We start from the raw sequence: 15299 nt of genomic DNA on the forward strand, positions 1-15299 counted from the left end.
ATGCTTCAATGAATTTCGGTTTGTGCCCCGTATTCCACCACGAACCATAAAGTAGATATAGCTATAAATTACACAATATATTGTGTTAATTTAACAGAGCCTTAATGTTTAGCACAAATGAATCACTCAGTTTGGTGATTTATGTCAAAAAAGCACACAGACTGCAGCGGTAAACTGAGATGACCACGAGTTACCATGGTTACCAAGGGCATCTAAACACAACAGGAACCGACCAGCGACACAGCTTCTTTCACTGAGGTGCTACTTTGGTCTAAAGACCTAAATTGAAATAATTTGGCCAGATCTGTAACGTTAGAGGTAAGTGCTGCTTTAGATCTGTGGTCACTGTACAATTGAATTAAAAAAAGAAACTTGCACAGGCCTAAAAGTGTTGGTTTTATGTTTTCAGGTCAGGGCATGCTCAAATCTGACTGAAGATAATGGGCTTGCAGGGTAGTGCCAGGCAATTTACGTATTTTTTTAACGATATGGAGATATGAGACTAGATGTTGTCTTAGATTTTGGAAATCATAATATTGTGTTTATTGTAATATAAGTGTTTTCCTGGTTATAAAGGTTGTGACTTTTCTTATTTTCATTTTGACCCTCCCTGGACCAACAAATAGGCCTACTTCCACCATACATAACCTTTTTATTTATTTATTTATTTATTTATCAATTTATTAAGTCACTCAAATGTTGGTATCAGAGCCAATACAACAAGCAAACAGCAGGGAGGGAAAAGCTGACAATGACTTTTGTTTTTGCAGTTTCTGGTGTAAATTTTGCAGTGGTGGAATGTAACTAAGTACATTTAATCAAGTAACGTTACTAACTTATACTTAAGTACAAATTTGAGGTACATGTACTTTATGTGAGTCTACTCTTTTCATGTCACTTAATACTTCTACTCCACTAGGCCTACATTTCAGAGTGAAATATTGAACTTTGTACTTCACTATATTTATCTGAAATTTATTTAGTTGCTTTACAAACTAATATTTTTGCATTAAAAAAAAACAAAAAAACAAGAAGCATTAATAAAATATGATCAATTAGCCGCTTGACAAAAAAAAAAAAATTGGCAATTTAATTGGCAACTATTTGTGATAAACATTTGGGTTATTCTCTAATTTATTTTTTTATTTTAAGGTTTTGGGGTGGGGTTTTTATGCATTGTGTACCTTTAGTTTTAATACTTTGAGATAATACATGTTCCTGATTATACTTAATTTTACCTAAGCACTTTGAAGTACTTATAAGACTTTTACGTATAACAGTGTTTTCACAGTGTGGTATTAGTACTTTTACTCAAGGATCTGAATACTTCCTCCACCACTGAAATTTGGTTTTTTAAAGAGGCCTTTCAAACAGGGGTTCAGAGGGTGTGTAATATAAATACAAAATAAAACCATTTAAAGTTGCATTTCACTCTTGTAAGGCAAAATAAAAACCTTAAGTCCCTCTCCATGTGCTAGTTTAAATATTATTTGAAGTGCCTCCCTTGTATTGCACATAAATAACGAACAGTCCTTAAAGTGGTATAATTTTATGAGCTTATCAGGCTGTTTAAGCTGTTCTATTATTTGCCTTAACCCACTTAGTCATTACATCTATATTGCTCATGATTATTGATAAAACATTTGGTCAAAAATATCATGATATTTGATTTTCTTCTAACACAGTAATTTCTTTTCAGTAAGGATATCAGCCACAATAATCAGTGCTGTAATGCTATGTCTCCTCTCTAGGCTTATTAGAAACTGAGAAAATGTACAAAGCAGATTTGCCTGTGGACCAGTCCATAGAAAAGGCAGTGGAGAGGCGGAGGTCTGCAGAAACAGCACGTAAAGCTCGGATCTATAATACCCGGCTTCGTGTGCTAGGCCTCGACCTTGATGCTCTCAATAAACAGGTCCAGGAGAAAAAACATCAGCAAAACACGGAGCTGCAATGGGAAAAAGCTTTTGGTAAACCATGAGCATGTTGGGCATTATTCACCTATCAATACAGAGTCCCCTATAATAATGTCTCATGAAATCACCTTTCGCCTCTACTGAGCAATAATCACAGGTGTCTGTATTTTCATTGCATTGCAGATAAGCTCAGAGAGCATCATGATGAAATCCTGCTGCAGCAAGACATTGATGAAAGAGAGAAGCGAGCAGCTTTGCACACTGACCTGACCCAGTATTGGGCCACTCAACAGCGTGTAGAGGACTCACGCGATGCTGATCTCAAGTACGGCCTGAAGGGGGCATTCAGGTTCACCATTCCAGAGGGTGAGCTGGGCTCTGCCAGTATGACAATCTTCCAGGTGGGTGCTTGGTGTGCGTCAAAGACCAGTGGAACAAAATCCAGCGAATGGTTAAATAAATAATCCCGCCTTAAGCACTGTGTCATTGATTCATGTACAGGGAGAGGACACTGGAGAGGAACAGAGTAGGAGAGAACAAATGAAAAAGACAGACAGAGATCTGCAAGCACAGAAGGAAGACAATGAGAGGAGGCGCATGAGAGACAAGCTCAGAGGTGAAAAGAAACACGTGCACACTGTGATCGCTGATGAGCTAACGTGCAGTACGCCATAGCCTCTGTAAATCACACACATGCTTCATGCTTTCCTGCACAAACAATCACACACTCCTACGCGCAGCTCTTATTGCCAGGTGGCATTGATGGATGCTCATCCCAGAGCGTATGAGTGTGTCATTGAAGAGCTTTGCACAATGGGTAATGGCTAATGCAGGTGTGAAAAACACACAGTAGGTGATTTACAACTTGCCTGTGTGTGTGTGTGTGTGTGTGTGTGTGTGTGTGTGTGTGTCACAGAGAGTCTCATGAGCAAAGAGCTCGTGCATCAGGACCTTAAGGGGGTTCAGCTACATGCACTAGAGGAGGAGTGTCGGAAAGCTACACGCATGGCACTCGACAACTACAATCGAGCTCTGGTAAAGTGCACGCATGTGCGCACACACACACACACACACACACACACACACACAGATGCACACACACGCCACCCGCTGATTTGGATGCTCAAAGCAAAATCCACTGGGGTTTTGAGTCCTGACATGGTGTTCTCAGGTGGGGTTTAGAAATTAAAATAGCTAATTGAAAATGTTAAGTGATGCATGCAAACACTTGCTGCAGGAAGGCGGCCATCATATTAGTTGGTACCGAGCAACATGGATGGTTAAACTGCTCTGATGTATGCGTGGGCCCTGTCTGTTTTCAAAAGCCCCCATTTAGCTCTCCCCTCATTTGCCTGAGCACACTCGGTTGAATCCTCCATGGGGAGGCATCATTATGAATCCTTCAGGTCATGGTATTTTCCATGACTATTATGTGGTTTCTCTAATAACCACTCACATGCACGATGCACAAGCAAATACAACTGACTGAGTGGCTCTCTCAGGAGGACGTTCCCCATATGGCTGAGTCTTGACTCTATGTTAGAAGTAACCACATATTAGAGGTTTGGTTTTGTGAAGCTGCTGCTACTCTAACCATCGAGGGAATGATCAATCGACTTGCCCTGGATCAGTGGTAAGGCCTCACCATGCCGTGCTCCCCACAGGCTGCAGAGCGGGCAGAGAAACTGAAGGAGCAGCAAAGGAGAGAAGAAAGGGAGAATCTTGAAGATATGCTGCACACGGCGACATCCGACATGATGACAGAGTGTGCAGAGGCAGCGGAGAGAGAGGTGGAAAGGGGGAGGCCAACACGGGTTCTGATAGACAGATGGAAGGGGATGAGCGCTGAGCAGCTGAGCGCCATCCAAAGGGAGAGAGAAGAACAGCGTTTTGAGAGACAGGTACTGGAGTCACTTTAAAATAAAATACTACTCTAAAAGGGCACCGTGAATAGTTCATGGTCAAGTTGCATCTTACTCTTTTCCAAGCTCCTCCTCTGTTCTATCTTTCAGCAAAATTCCTTAAAAACTTTGGTTCCTGACCTTTTTAGCTCATGACCCTTTAAAGATAAAACACAGATGTATGATAAATTTAGGGAAAGGAAAGTTGTCCACAAACCCACAAACCATTCAGTGACCCTTTATGCCCCGTAGGGATCTGAATTCATTTTATTTCTAAAGGTCTAAAGGTTATAACCAAAGAGGTGTGAATCCTTGTGAGAAAAGTATTTTTTTAGCTGCCACCAGCTGTGTTATGGCTCGCTCTGACAGTTGGTCCACAGAAATTTCCCTGCCCTTTGGTAGTCGCAGTTTTTGCCCTCGGAGGATGAAATTTGACATGGAGGTTGCAGCTGTTGTGAATTCACGCTTGTTAAAAAGTAAAAATACATTTTAGAGGCCTGAAGCCATAAAATCATCCAGTGCTTCAAAAAGAAGAATCTAAGACTAAAAATAAACTTAATTTTGTGTGGCAAAGATACTTATTTTTCTGCTTTCTGATCCTATTAACCATCTTGGATCCCCTCAGATGTATCTCGCAGCCCTTTGGTTAGTCCTAACCTCCAAGTTGGGAACCACTCTATCATAAGAAAGCATAAGATAAAATCTCAGTATCCAACATAACAGTTGCACTTAGGTTTAGCATTTACAACATTTATCTCTTGACATCTTCAGAGGCAACGTGATGCTGAGAAGATTCGGGACACAGCTCAGGAACTCCAGCTCCTGAAGCTGTCCAGAGAAGCAGAGGAGGAGGAGAGGAGAGCAGAAAAGCTGAGGAGAGAGAAGAGGATTCAGACAGATCATTTCAACATGCAGCTGGCCAGAGAGCAGCAGGCACAGTGAGCACTACACACACATATGTACACTCCTCAGGCTGTAGTCAGCAAATGTATTTTGGGTGTAGGTGATTAAGTACTCCAATGTAGACTTAAGATTTAAAGGAATATTTCACCCCCCAAAATGATCATTTGTATATCAGTCACTCACCTGTGTTGCGTTGAATTCCTGAAGAAAACTTTTTTCTCACATGCCTCCAAAGTGAACGAAGAATCCAAAAACTGAGAAAACGTGTGAAGAATTGAAGAAAAGGGGGCCATGTGTCACAACAGCAAATCTAAATCAAAAGATCTGGTTACAAACTCTCACTCCACTCATATAGTATAATCCAATTCTGATTCATTCAGTCGTATGCTCAGTACTCTCCAAACATACAGCCCTTTCTAATGGGGGCCTAAACTGAAACTTGAAGTTATCTAAGCCAGACTCCCCTCACAAAAGCAGTAATTTTACCTTGCTGAACACAGGAGCTACTGGTCTATCATTGCCTTGAATGGCAGTTTGTTTGTGTTTATGTGTGATTCTGAACTAACCCTTTAAAACTCCAAAGTCACACAATAATAACACAAACAAAGTATGACTTGCATTCATCAAGAATCTTCCCCGTTTTTGGATTCTTCGTTCACCAAAGGCGTGTGAGACAAACTACTTTTTTCTTTTTTGTAAATTCAACATAATACAAGGTGAGAAATGAATATACAAATGGTCATTTGAGGGCGTGAGCATTCCTTTAAATGACTATTTTTGGAAACAGTTACTCACTGTGTGTTTATGTGTGTTTCTGTGTGCCCCAGTCAGGAGTACCTAAACAAGAAGCTGTACACCAACAAACCCACCAAGGACTACTTCTATCAATTCAACACCGGCTCCCGCTGACAACCACACAATGTACACAGGCTGTGACAATGTGCAAATTAAATCTATTGATTGTTATACTCACACTCGCTGTGAATCGAATCGTGATTGATCAATACTTGCTGCTTATTCTGAAGAGACACATATGCATTGATTTTATTGGCAGATACTGATGACAAAGAAGGGACCCTTGTTTTGGTACAGATTGTTCCACGTATTTTATTTTTCAGTCATAAATCCGGTTACAGTGGTAGATTCATAATGCAGTTACAGTTATAGTGGCCACCCAACTCCTGTCGTTCACCCATGACACATATAGATACCATCAGTTCCATTGTGCACCCCACACAGCACAAAGAGGCACATCTGCACCCCGGCAGTGACACACACACTCCCTGCCCCTCCTTCCTCTCCTATTTACTCTCACCCCTCCCCTTCCTCTCAGCCATTGTTGTTTAAAATCTGCCTGCTTTTTTATTGAGTTCTGAAGAAGCTTTTCTAAACGAACCAATTCACTTTTTTTTTTGTTTTTATCTTTTAAATATTAAAAAAAGGGGGAAAACAACAGCGAAAAGCAAAGACCAGCATCCTCAGCTTTCCCCTCGACACATGAAAAGCAAAGAGTGAGTGGCAGTCGAGTGAGTATCTGTGTGTGTACACTCATTCCTCATTCAAAGCTAACATTTGCCCCGAACACTGACAAACACAGATGTTTAGCAGCAGATAGTCAAGTTAGTATATTGGCATATTTTGTGTCATTCATCGCTCCTGTATGAAAATAGATTTTTTTTTTTTTTTTAAAAGCTTTATTTGTCCTGAGTGTGTCTGTGTAACTGACAACAGGGAGTTTACACACACCTCCTTCAGTGCCACCAGCCAGTTTAGACATCCCGTATATTTTACCTCAGGGACTGTCAGGTGGTGTTTGGCCAGTGTCAAGCTTTTATTTGAATAAGGAGAACTGAGGCAGCGTTGCATATAGGTACTCCCTGTGGTATGCACAAACCGGCTCTGCCTCTCATAACTGCATCAGACAAAAACTCCACAGATATTCACTGCGCTGCAATGCATTGCAAGATGGTGATGGGCATGAACGCAATCTTAGCTTTCGTTGTAATGGAACTACGACTAACACTAAATGACACTAATGTACATTTTTTTGATTTTCAGATTTTGAAAATGTTCGCAAACATCTACAGAATATCGATTTTTTTTCCTTTTTAATTTTTTCATTTCAACTATAAAGTTGTTTTTTTTTTGCTAAAACAGCCAAATCTCACTGCAATCATTTGTCAAAAGTGGGAAGATTGAATTTATAGCAATAGTACAAAGAAGAAAAATGACAACTTGCAACACTTTAAAATTAAGTGGTTTCAAACTTGCACATTTTTCACATTTTATATCAAACGTCGTCGGGTTCATTAAAACAATCTTTAGGGGGTTGTATTTACATTCTGTGGAGAAAAAAAACTGTTCATCTCATAACCACTCTTATCTCTCCGGTACCTTGTAAGCTCAGGTTTTTATTTAATCAGTAGCATGTAAATACAATGTCTGCCCAGCTCTGCAAAAGAATACATTCTCTGTGTTTGATGTAAATGCCAACTGCTTGCCTTTATTATACATCAACTGGCAATCATTACGTCTGTCTGCAATATCAACTTGCATTGATGAGGGTCTGAAAATAAAACATGAGAGTGTTTGCCCGCAGGAGACTCCACTCTCTGATCTGTAAATATACATAAATACTGCTCCTCAAACAGTTTGCGAAGTATGAGATGGACAGGTATGAAAAGATTTGTTAATTAGAGACAACAATGTTTTTAATACAGTGTAGAAAGAGACAAGGACACGTACAGAAAGCTACACATAGGTCTCGACGAGAAAAAAATAATAATTACAATATCATTTCCAATAATGACATTACACTTCTGGTGGGAAGGCGAGAGAGTAATGACATCAATCTGGTGCTCTATGCAGACCCAGCAGGCACAGGAACTTATAAGGAGCATGTACATATCTATAATACTGTATTATGGCTAAATAGATAGATGTAGATGCAGCTATATACACCAGATGCTACTCAGCATGTTCACAGCAAGTTCCCCTTATGCATCCAATGTTATTTATAGTAAGAAACTTGGCTTCACTTAGTTTCAATGATCTCGATCTATGAAATATGTCGATAAAGAAAGTCATGAGTTTTATATAAATAGTGTAAAAACAATATGAAAAAAGTGATGATATAAATAAAAAATGGCAGATAACAAAAAATAATTCATATTCAAACACATTTGTAAAAAAAAAAAAGTAAAAAATGTCACTGGTAAGTACAATCTGAGACATCGAATGGCGTTAGACGTACAAATGTGTGAAATAATATAAGGCATGATAAATATCTAAGACTTTTCACAGCAGCATGTGCTGTCTGCCTCCCCACGCTAGGCTCTATCATCATCATCCTCTTTCAACGCACTGCTCTGCATCTCTATAGGACCATACCTACAATCCCTCTGATATTTCTACCTGTACAGCATTCTGTCTTTATCTTTCTATAGAGTCGTCCGCGGAGAGAAAGAAAGAGAAGAACTGGAGAGAATGAATGTTAGTCATTAAGATATGTTGTAAACTACACAGATAAAAAGAGGGTAAAGGGGGTCAAAAGACATCTTCAGGTCAGTCAAACTTGTATCACACTGTCCACTACTTTGGACACTCCTTTGGTCAAGACAGTCCAGTCAATCAGATGACTGCTGGGGGCATCTGAATAGTCAATACATTGATTGTATATTAGTCGTTAAACTACGGATCAGCAGGTCAGTAGGGAACAGGAGCGTATGGGCACATATGTGTTGACATGTTTTGGTCTGATGGCCCCCGATGGATGTGTGGGGGTTAATCGAGGATGGTGACTGAGTTGGGCATGCCGTTGGTGGCTGGGGAGACGGTGGTGGGGTTCAGCGGAGAGATGTCTGGCAGGCCGTGCAGCACCTCTGGACCCTCGCTGGGCCGACTGAACTGGCTGACCAGAGACTCGTCCATGTTGAGCTCGGTGGTTATGGCACTGCTGCCGTTGAAGTCCAGGTTGTCCTCGCTGCACAGCTTGCTCTCCTCGCCCAGGGACGGCTGGCTGGCCGTGCGCTTTTCCTCTAGGTCACTACAATACGTGAGAACACAGAGGAGGTCAAAGCAAGACACCATAACGCATGTAAAGAATGTAATCTGATTACATATTTAAGCAGCAAGCGGTAACACTTTGTAATAACCATCATTAATAAATGGTAAATTGAACTCATTTTACTGTTAACAAACAATGAAAAGATATGTTTACTAATTATTAGTAATGCTATAATTTGCTGTTTCAACAGTTTATTGTTGCAAACATTTTAATATTTTATTTACAATATTAAATATTTATTAATAATTACTAAATGATTGGTAAACCTTTAAGAAACTGTTTTAGAAACATATATTAACATTACAAGGATAGACTAGATATTTGTAACACTTTGTTAATGGTTTGTAAACCGTCTATAAACATAATTTGGACACTCTATACACTTAACAATTGCTTAATAAATGGTTTATTAATCAATTCTAAACATTTTTAAATAGCTTTTATAGAGTTAGAGTTGCTAAACTGTGCCTCGAAAGTACCCCTACCCCCACATTTTAAATATTATATCATTAATTTATTTTAAAATAAATGTGTCTGAACTGTTGTGTTGACTTTGTTATAATTCCATTGTTCTCATTGTGTATATCTCTGGTGCATGTTTGCATTGACAACCTGTTCAGAAATGTGTTCAACATGATGGAAGACGCAACTCTGTTTTCTGTACACAAATATAGATCACCAATAAAAGATTTAACGAGGCTAAATTAATATTGCATTAGTTGCAATTTTATAATAGCCATGCAAATAATGTTTCTGGATGATTAAAAAAAAACAAACAATTAACCATTAACAAATGTCATTTCATTGTTAAAAGTAAAATACTGATTAATTTAAGTTTAATTAACTACCAATGTACCATTCATTAATGGAGGTGATTCTAAAGTGTTACCCTGCAACCTTTTTTGAAAAAAAACAAAAAACAAAAAACCACCATCATGCAAATATATCTTAAAAAAACTGCAACAATTAGTCGATTAATTAATTAGTTGATAATCGACTAATTTTTTAAAGGTCTAGTGTGTAGGATTTAGTGGCATTTAGTGGTGAGGTTGCAAATTACAATCCACTGAAACGCGAAAACATAAATGGACCCTGTCTAGACCCAGTGTTTAGTTTGTTTGTTCTGAGCTACTGGAGAAACAACATGGTGGACTCTGTGAAAGAGGACCGGCTCTGGATGTAGATATAAATGGTCCGTTCTAAGGTAATGAAATTTCAAAAACACGATTCTTATGTTCAGGTGATAACAAACTAATGAAAACATAGTTATAAATATCATATTCCACATCTGCCAATATATCTTCCCTAACGCCACACACTGGACCTTTAAGTAATTTTTCAGGACAAAATGACATACATTTTATAGTTCCAGGCTCTAAAATAAGAGGTGTCCATTTTTTAATTATCTTACATTATAGTAAATTAAATATTATTGGGTTTTAGATAACAAGATCTTTGTTGAAGTCACCATGGGCTCTATGATATTGTGATGGGCATTTTAACTGCTTTACAGATCACATTACTAATACAGAAAATAATCAGCAGATTACTTGATAAGGAAAATCATTGTTACTTTCAGACTTTATGCAACATGATACATTACTCTAAGATTATATGACATGTGCAGGGAAGTCAGTAGGTAAGCAAAGCATTGGCAGGGGATATTAAGTAGGTTTGGGATATCACATCACAGCATACCTTTCTAGAGATCTGCATAGCAGGGGCAGGCATTAGGGAGAAGAGGGACAATGAAAGGAACACAAAGGGTTAGGAGAAGCCAACAGTGCTGAGGGAATCAGGGCTGCATGAAGAGTGAGAATTCAAATGATCTACAGTATGTAACACCCAAGGAGATGTATTCAGATGACAAACCTGTACTCTCCAAAAGTCTCATCCTTCATAGGCCGTGCTTCTGAGTCCATCGGACCCTCTTCTTTATCTTTCACTGAGGAGGAGATTATTGGATTTTATTATCAGTACAATCTCAACCATGTTTCTCTCTAAGCCACTGTCTCAGACATCGATAATGACATTCTGTCACACAACAAGATAACAACCAGTGAAAAAAAGACGTCTGTGTCTGTGTCTGTGGAGAACAAAGACCGGGACAATCTGTAGGCAGCATCTGTTTATTTATGTGGTTTAAAGTTTGATGTTTGAATTAATTTCTCATCTGAGTTTCAGTGTAATAGATACCCCTCTGAAAATTCTAAAATTCCAAAGAATTTAAATAATTAATCATTCAGAAGTATAATGCCAGTGGGTACGGTCGGATTTATTATTCAATTAGTCCTTGCTTTTAGCACAGACAATTAAGCCTTCTTTAAAAGGAGCCAGCCACTTGTTTTTCCCTTGTGTGAGGACGGATGAAAGGCTGGTGCTTTTCTCTGCCCAGTCAGACAGTGGCCTCTTGGTTACAGTTACTCTTGTGGTTTGTGATTATTATTTCACAGTCCCTTTCAGGGCAGAGCCTCTTACTGCCACATTAAGGAAGTGCAGGCTTAGAGGTCTGTTTCACTACGTGTTTGATGTGAAGGCTGTGAGGGAAAAGGTTGTCCGTGTGAGAGCTGGTCAATTATTTGGAGTTGGTGACAGTAAGGATCATACAGGCAGCTGTTTGGGGAGAATTTTAAACATGGCGCAATCTTATTTTAGTGTCCTCTTTCCAGTAAGAATAATCTTGTTTACTGTGGTGCATTCCCGTAACTGCCGGGCTTCTTCTTGTACTGCAGTGTCATTTTCATTGTCAGACAGCTTTATGGCTCCAGACTGTCCGGTGTCACCCACAGAGCTTACGTAGACTGTGACACAGCAGTTATTTGACATTGTTTTGCTTTTAAAGGCTTAGAAGTAGGAATGAATATAATACATTCTTTAAAAAAAGTCCCCAGTCATTTTCCTTCTAAAGGCCCCAACACACCAAGCCGATTGTCGAACGTCTGTCAAGCATCTGTCACCCTAGTTTTTGCGGTGTGTCCTGCATTAGTTGGCCCTTGTTGGCTTTTATAGTCGATTCAGCATGTTGAATGAGAACGGAAGTGAGGAAAGCAAACAACTGAAGTCAAGAGGGCGTGAATCGAAACGTGTTATGTTGACAGTTAAGATTATTTTTTTAGCCATTTACCTGTTTAGCAGAAATGGTTTGTTAACTTCTGAGGCTGAAAAATAAAGCCTCTGTGCAAGTGCCAAAAACTGCAGTTCATCAAATGGCCACTTGAGGCTGGCTTCAAAACAGAGGAAATCGCCATAGAAACCCATCTTAAACTGACAGCCTGGTATAAAAATGGTTTTGGTCTATGTAACTAATTTCAACACAACTGTATGGGGGGATTTTTGTTTTTAATAATTCACACATACACACCTTTACATTTTATTGGGGCCAAAGTTACACATATTTAATGGGATGCTTGAGTGATTTGATGATTTGAAGCTTGGTGTTGGTTTGGTGCATCTGAACAGTTTAAAATACTAATGATAGCTCAACACTCATCATGGTGAGCTGCACTTGCCTGAGTATTTTCCTCCTTTACTCCTCTTGATGAAGCAGAGGATGAGCAGGGTCAGCAGCAGCAGCACAATGGCGCTCACAACACCGATAAACCAGCCCTGCGTTGCAAAGCCTTGCTGCACCTCCTTCACTTCTTCAGTGGGAAAAGGAGAAGGAGATGGGAAGAAGAGAGTTTTTTTTGTAATGGGGAAACAGGATGAAAGTACACGAGGAGCGGAGAGGATGAAACAGGTAGGAGAAACAAGATAAAAGAGGGAGAAGAATCTGGATTGAGAAAGACAGAGTATTATACATGCTGACAGGGTGGCATTGCACTCGGGAACCAAAGAATACAGCACAATATGCCAAACAAACACAAGTAATGGATCATTTCATACGGCTAACCAAGCTCTCTTGTCACACGAGTCTCTGAAAGCACTTCACAGGCAGCGGAGAGAACTGTAAGACATTCTCTGTAGGATCAGGCTTTATATTTAGATGTGGGAAGCCCAAAGGAGAGAGCAGAGAGGATGAAAGAAAACAGGATGAATGGAGGCAGAGTGTGCACAGTACCTGTTCCTTCTGTCACGATGTCAGTCTCCCAGAAGGTGGTGTTGCTGTAGGTGAAGCGTAGACGATAATGAGAGCCAGGAGTCAGGCCCTGGAGGCGGTAGAAAGACTGAGAGGAGTTCACCTTCTCCGTTTTCTTCCATTTACTGCCATCTGCAGAGACATGAAATAAACCTTGATTTCCTTTTCATCATTTAGGATTGTGAAACTATTCCCAAGATGGACTAATGGCTTTAACACAGTGAATATAACAAGGTTTTCCTCATGCGCTTATTAGTGTAGATGTTATACCGTTTTTTTTGATGTAGTGGATCTGGAAGCTAACATTCCTGTGTCTCTTCTTGGCCACCCAGCTCAGGTTAACTGCGTTTTCCCCCGCAGAAAGGCTGATGTTGTCAGGAGGCACTGCAAGACATTCACACAGAGGAATCAAAGTCTCAAACTAGAACAATCTGGTCCTGTTTGTGTCACATCTGTCATGGTGAGGAACACAGTAAATCAGCTTTGTACCTCCATCCAGCATGGTGGCGCCCTCCCTCATGATGGGCTCTCCGTCGCCTGCAGCAGTGCGCCCCCTCAAGAAGAAGCGATAGTGGCTGTGGCGGTCCAGGCCCTTCAGGGTGAGGTGGGTGGCTGTGTGGTCGTCTATCGTCTCTACCTGCATGGGGCTGTCATCACTCTCCACAACTGACCGAAGCACAGCAGAAAAAACATTCAATCACAATTTGATCTTCAACACATCGTTATGGGTGACACATTGACTGACTGATGAGCATCATTAGGAGGCTACGCTTTGACATTTTCCCTGTGTTATTGATTTAGCCTTAAATGTATTGAGTAGTGTCATTCATAACACTGATGTTTTTACTGAAGTCTTTGAATCAGTCAGAGAAGCACTTATTCAGTTTATGTTCCTGATGTTGGTTATCATGTGGGATAAGGGTGTAAATCATGCTCACTTTGTTGGTACTGCAGCAGATATCCAATGAGCATTCCATTGGGCTGGCCCGGAGGTGTCCAGTGGAGGGTCATTTCTGTCTCTGATGGGCTGTCCAGCATCAGGGACATAGGAGGACCAGGAACTAACAGCAACACAAGCAGGCCTCATCAAAATGCACTTGCCCTTAAAAGGAAATATTAAACTATTTCCATCTACTGTCACCTATTTTCCCCCAACAACTGCCTGCTCAAAATCCCTGCATCAATTTCACCTTCCTTCACTGTGCTCCACCCTCTCAATCTTTGGCTGCCAGTATCATTTCCTCTGTTGTAATCCACCTCCCTTTCTCCCATCTTGCTCCATCTTTGTCTCTCCCCATCTGTAATTAAACCTCTTCACACACTTTATCAATCACTTCCCATCTTTTCAGCCTTGTTGCCCCCGATTTTTCTTCTTTTTCTCAGTCTCACCTCCCTCATGAGTATTGAAGGACAGCGCCTCAGAGGGGGGTCCCTCTCCCTTGCTGTTGAATACCGTGACGGTCAGGTCGTAGCGGGAATACGGTCTGAGACCACTGATCACCTTCTTCTCCTCACTGGCCCCAGTCTCCACCACCACAGTGGTCTCCGGCTCCTTGGACCTCCGGCCTCGGTGGTGGCCCCTGGAGCCCTTTCTGGTCAAGTAGACCTGGAGACACAAAATAGTCATAATGAAATGATGTAAGACAATACCATGGGTTATTTCCTGAGCTACATTTGAAATTTTGGAATAAACTCCTATCATATCGAGAGGCATTTTCTTATGACATTAAAGGTACACTCTGCAGGATTGTCAGTCACTTTTTGTAAACACGCTCGCCAGCAAAAGTGGAAGTCAAAGCCAACCCCAGATTCACTCTTGTCTGGCATTTTGCCTCGCTATATTTGCGTTTTTGCAGCGCTGTATCTCTTAGATGCCTGCTGAGGGCAGAGTCTCTGCAAAAAAAGTACACCGCCACACACTTCTAGTAGGTCATAAGTGATGAGAGGTTTTACTTCTATATGAATCTATACATTGTTTTTTTTCTAGGGAAAATCCTGCACAATATATCTTTAGAGCTGGGTTTTCTAGCAGTTTGAAAAAATGAAGTATGGCTCAGATGTTCAATGGATAATGTATCATCGACCTAAAGGAGAAAAAGGGAAGCACTGCAAATAAAGTGCGATGCATTCTGATGGTGAGATTATCTAAAAAAAATTTAAAAAAGGCTTTACTCGTCACAACCTTGAAACTAAACTCTGAAGCCCTTGCCAAGCTAAGATCTGGCTGCCTCCGCTGTATGAGGACAGGGCCTGAATATGTTAGGCCAAAAAACAGAGCAGATACAGGATCAGTACCTTGTATCCCAGCAGGTGTCCTCTGACCTTCTCTTTGTTTACTGCTGCCCAGCTCACTCTGATGGTAGTGCTGTTTATCAGCACAACACCCACATCCATTGGAGCCTCCAGTGGAACTGAGAGACAATGACAGACAGGCG

At 40.5% G+C, this 15299-nt stretch overlaps 2 protein-coding genes across 5 annotated transcripts in view; one reads left to right on the forward strand and one right to left on the reverse strand.

The window, feature by feature from the left end:
- Positions 1-174: 174 nt before the first annotated feature.
- ribc1 (RIB43A domain with coiled-coils 1) lies at positions 175-7164 on the forward strand. The gene is made up of 8 exons (XM_033628728.2): positions 175-318; positions 1752-1970; positions 2100-2317; positions 2418-2532; positions 2833-2951; positions 3581-3817; positions 4589-4755; positions 5548-7164. Exons 2-8 carry the CDS (start codon positions 1772-1774, stop codon positions 5627-5629), a joined length of 1137 nt encoding a protein of 378 aa, XP_033484619.1. The 5' UTR covers positions 175-318; positions 1752-1771; the 3' UTR covers positions 5630-7164.
- Positions 6392-15299, reverse strand: part of l1cama (L1 cell adhesion molecule, paralog a) — a 48579-nt gene continuing 39671 nt past the window's right edge. For 3 of the 4 annotated variants that reach the window (XM_033628727.2, XM_033628725.2, XM_078170059.1), the window contains 10 exons: positions 15160-15275; positions 14254-14470; positions 13803-13925; positions 13354-13530; positions 13135-13248; positions 12847-12996; positions 12296-12427; positions 10659-10731; positions 10485-10496; positions 6392-8765 (listed from right to left, as the gene is read on the reverse strand). In XM_033628727.2, coding sequence (XP_033484618.2) covers positions 8504-8765; positions 10485-10496; positions 10659-10731; positions 12296-12427; positions 12847-12996; positions 13135-13248; positions 13354-13530; positions 13803-13925; positions 14254-14470; positions 15160-15275 — 1376 coding nt within the window. In that variant the 3' untranslated portion in view covers positions 6392-8503. The remainder of the gene's footprint in view (positions 8766-10484; positions 10497-10658; positions 10732-12295; positions 12428-12846; positions 12997-13134; positions 13249-13353; positions 13531-13802; positions 13926-14253; positions 14471-15159; positions 15276-15299) is intronic. The other variant, XM_033628726.2, reaches the window with a different exon arrangement.

Source organism: Epinephelus lanceolatus, chromosome 8, assembly GCF_041903045.1.
Source record: "Epinephelus lanceolatus isolate andai-2023 chromosome 8, ASM4190304v1, whole genome shotgun sequence".
NCBI classification, from domain to species: Eukaryota; Metazoa; Chordata; class Actinopteri; order Perciformes; family Serranidae; genus Epinephelus; species Epinephelus lanceolatus.

Excerpts from the sequence above, each read along its gene's own strand:
- ribc1 (XM_033628728.2), top strand. The coding sequence starts at position 1,772 with ATGTACAAAGCAGATTTGCCTGTGGACCAGTCCATAGAAAAGGCAGTG. Across the intron at positions 1,971-2,099 it reads GCAATGGGAAAAAGCTTTTG|ATAAGCTCAGAGAGCATCAT; the intron begins GTAAACCATGAG and ends ATTGCATTGCAG. Across the intron at positions 2,533-2,832 it reads CATGAGAGACAAGCTCAGAG|AGAGTCTCATGAGCAAAGAG; the intron begins GTGAAAAGAAAC and ends TGTGTGTCACAG.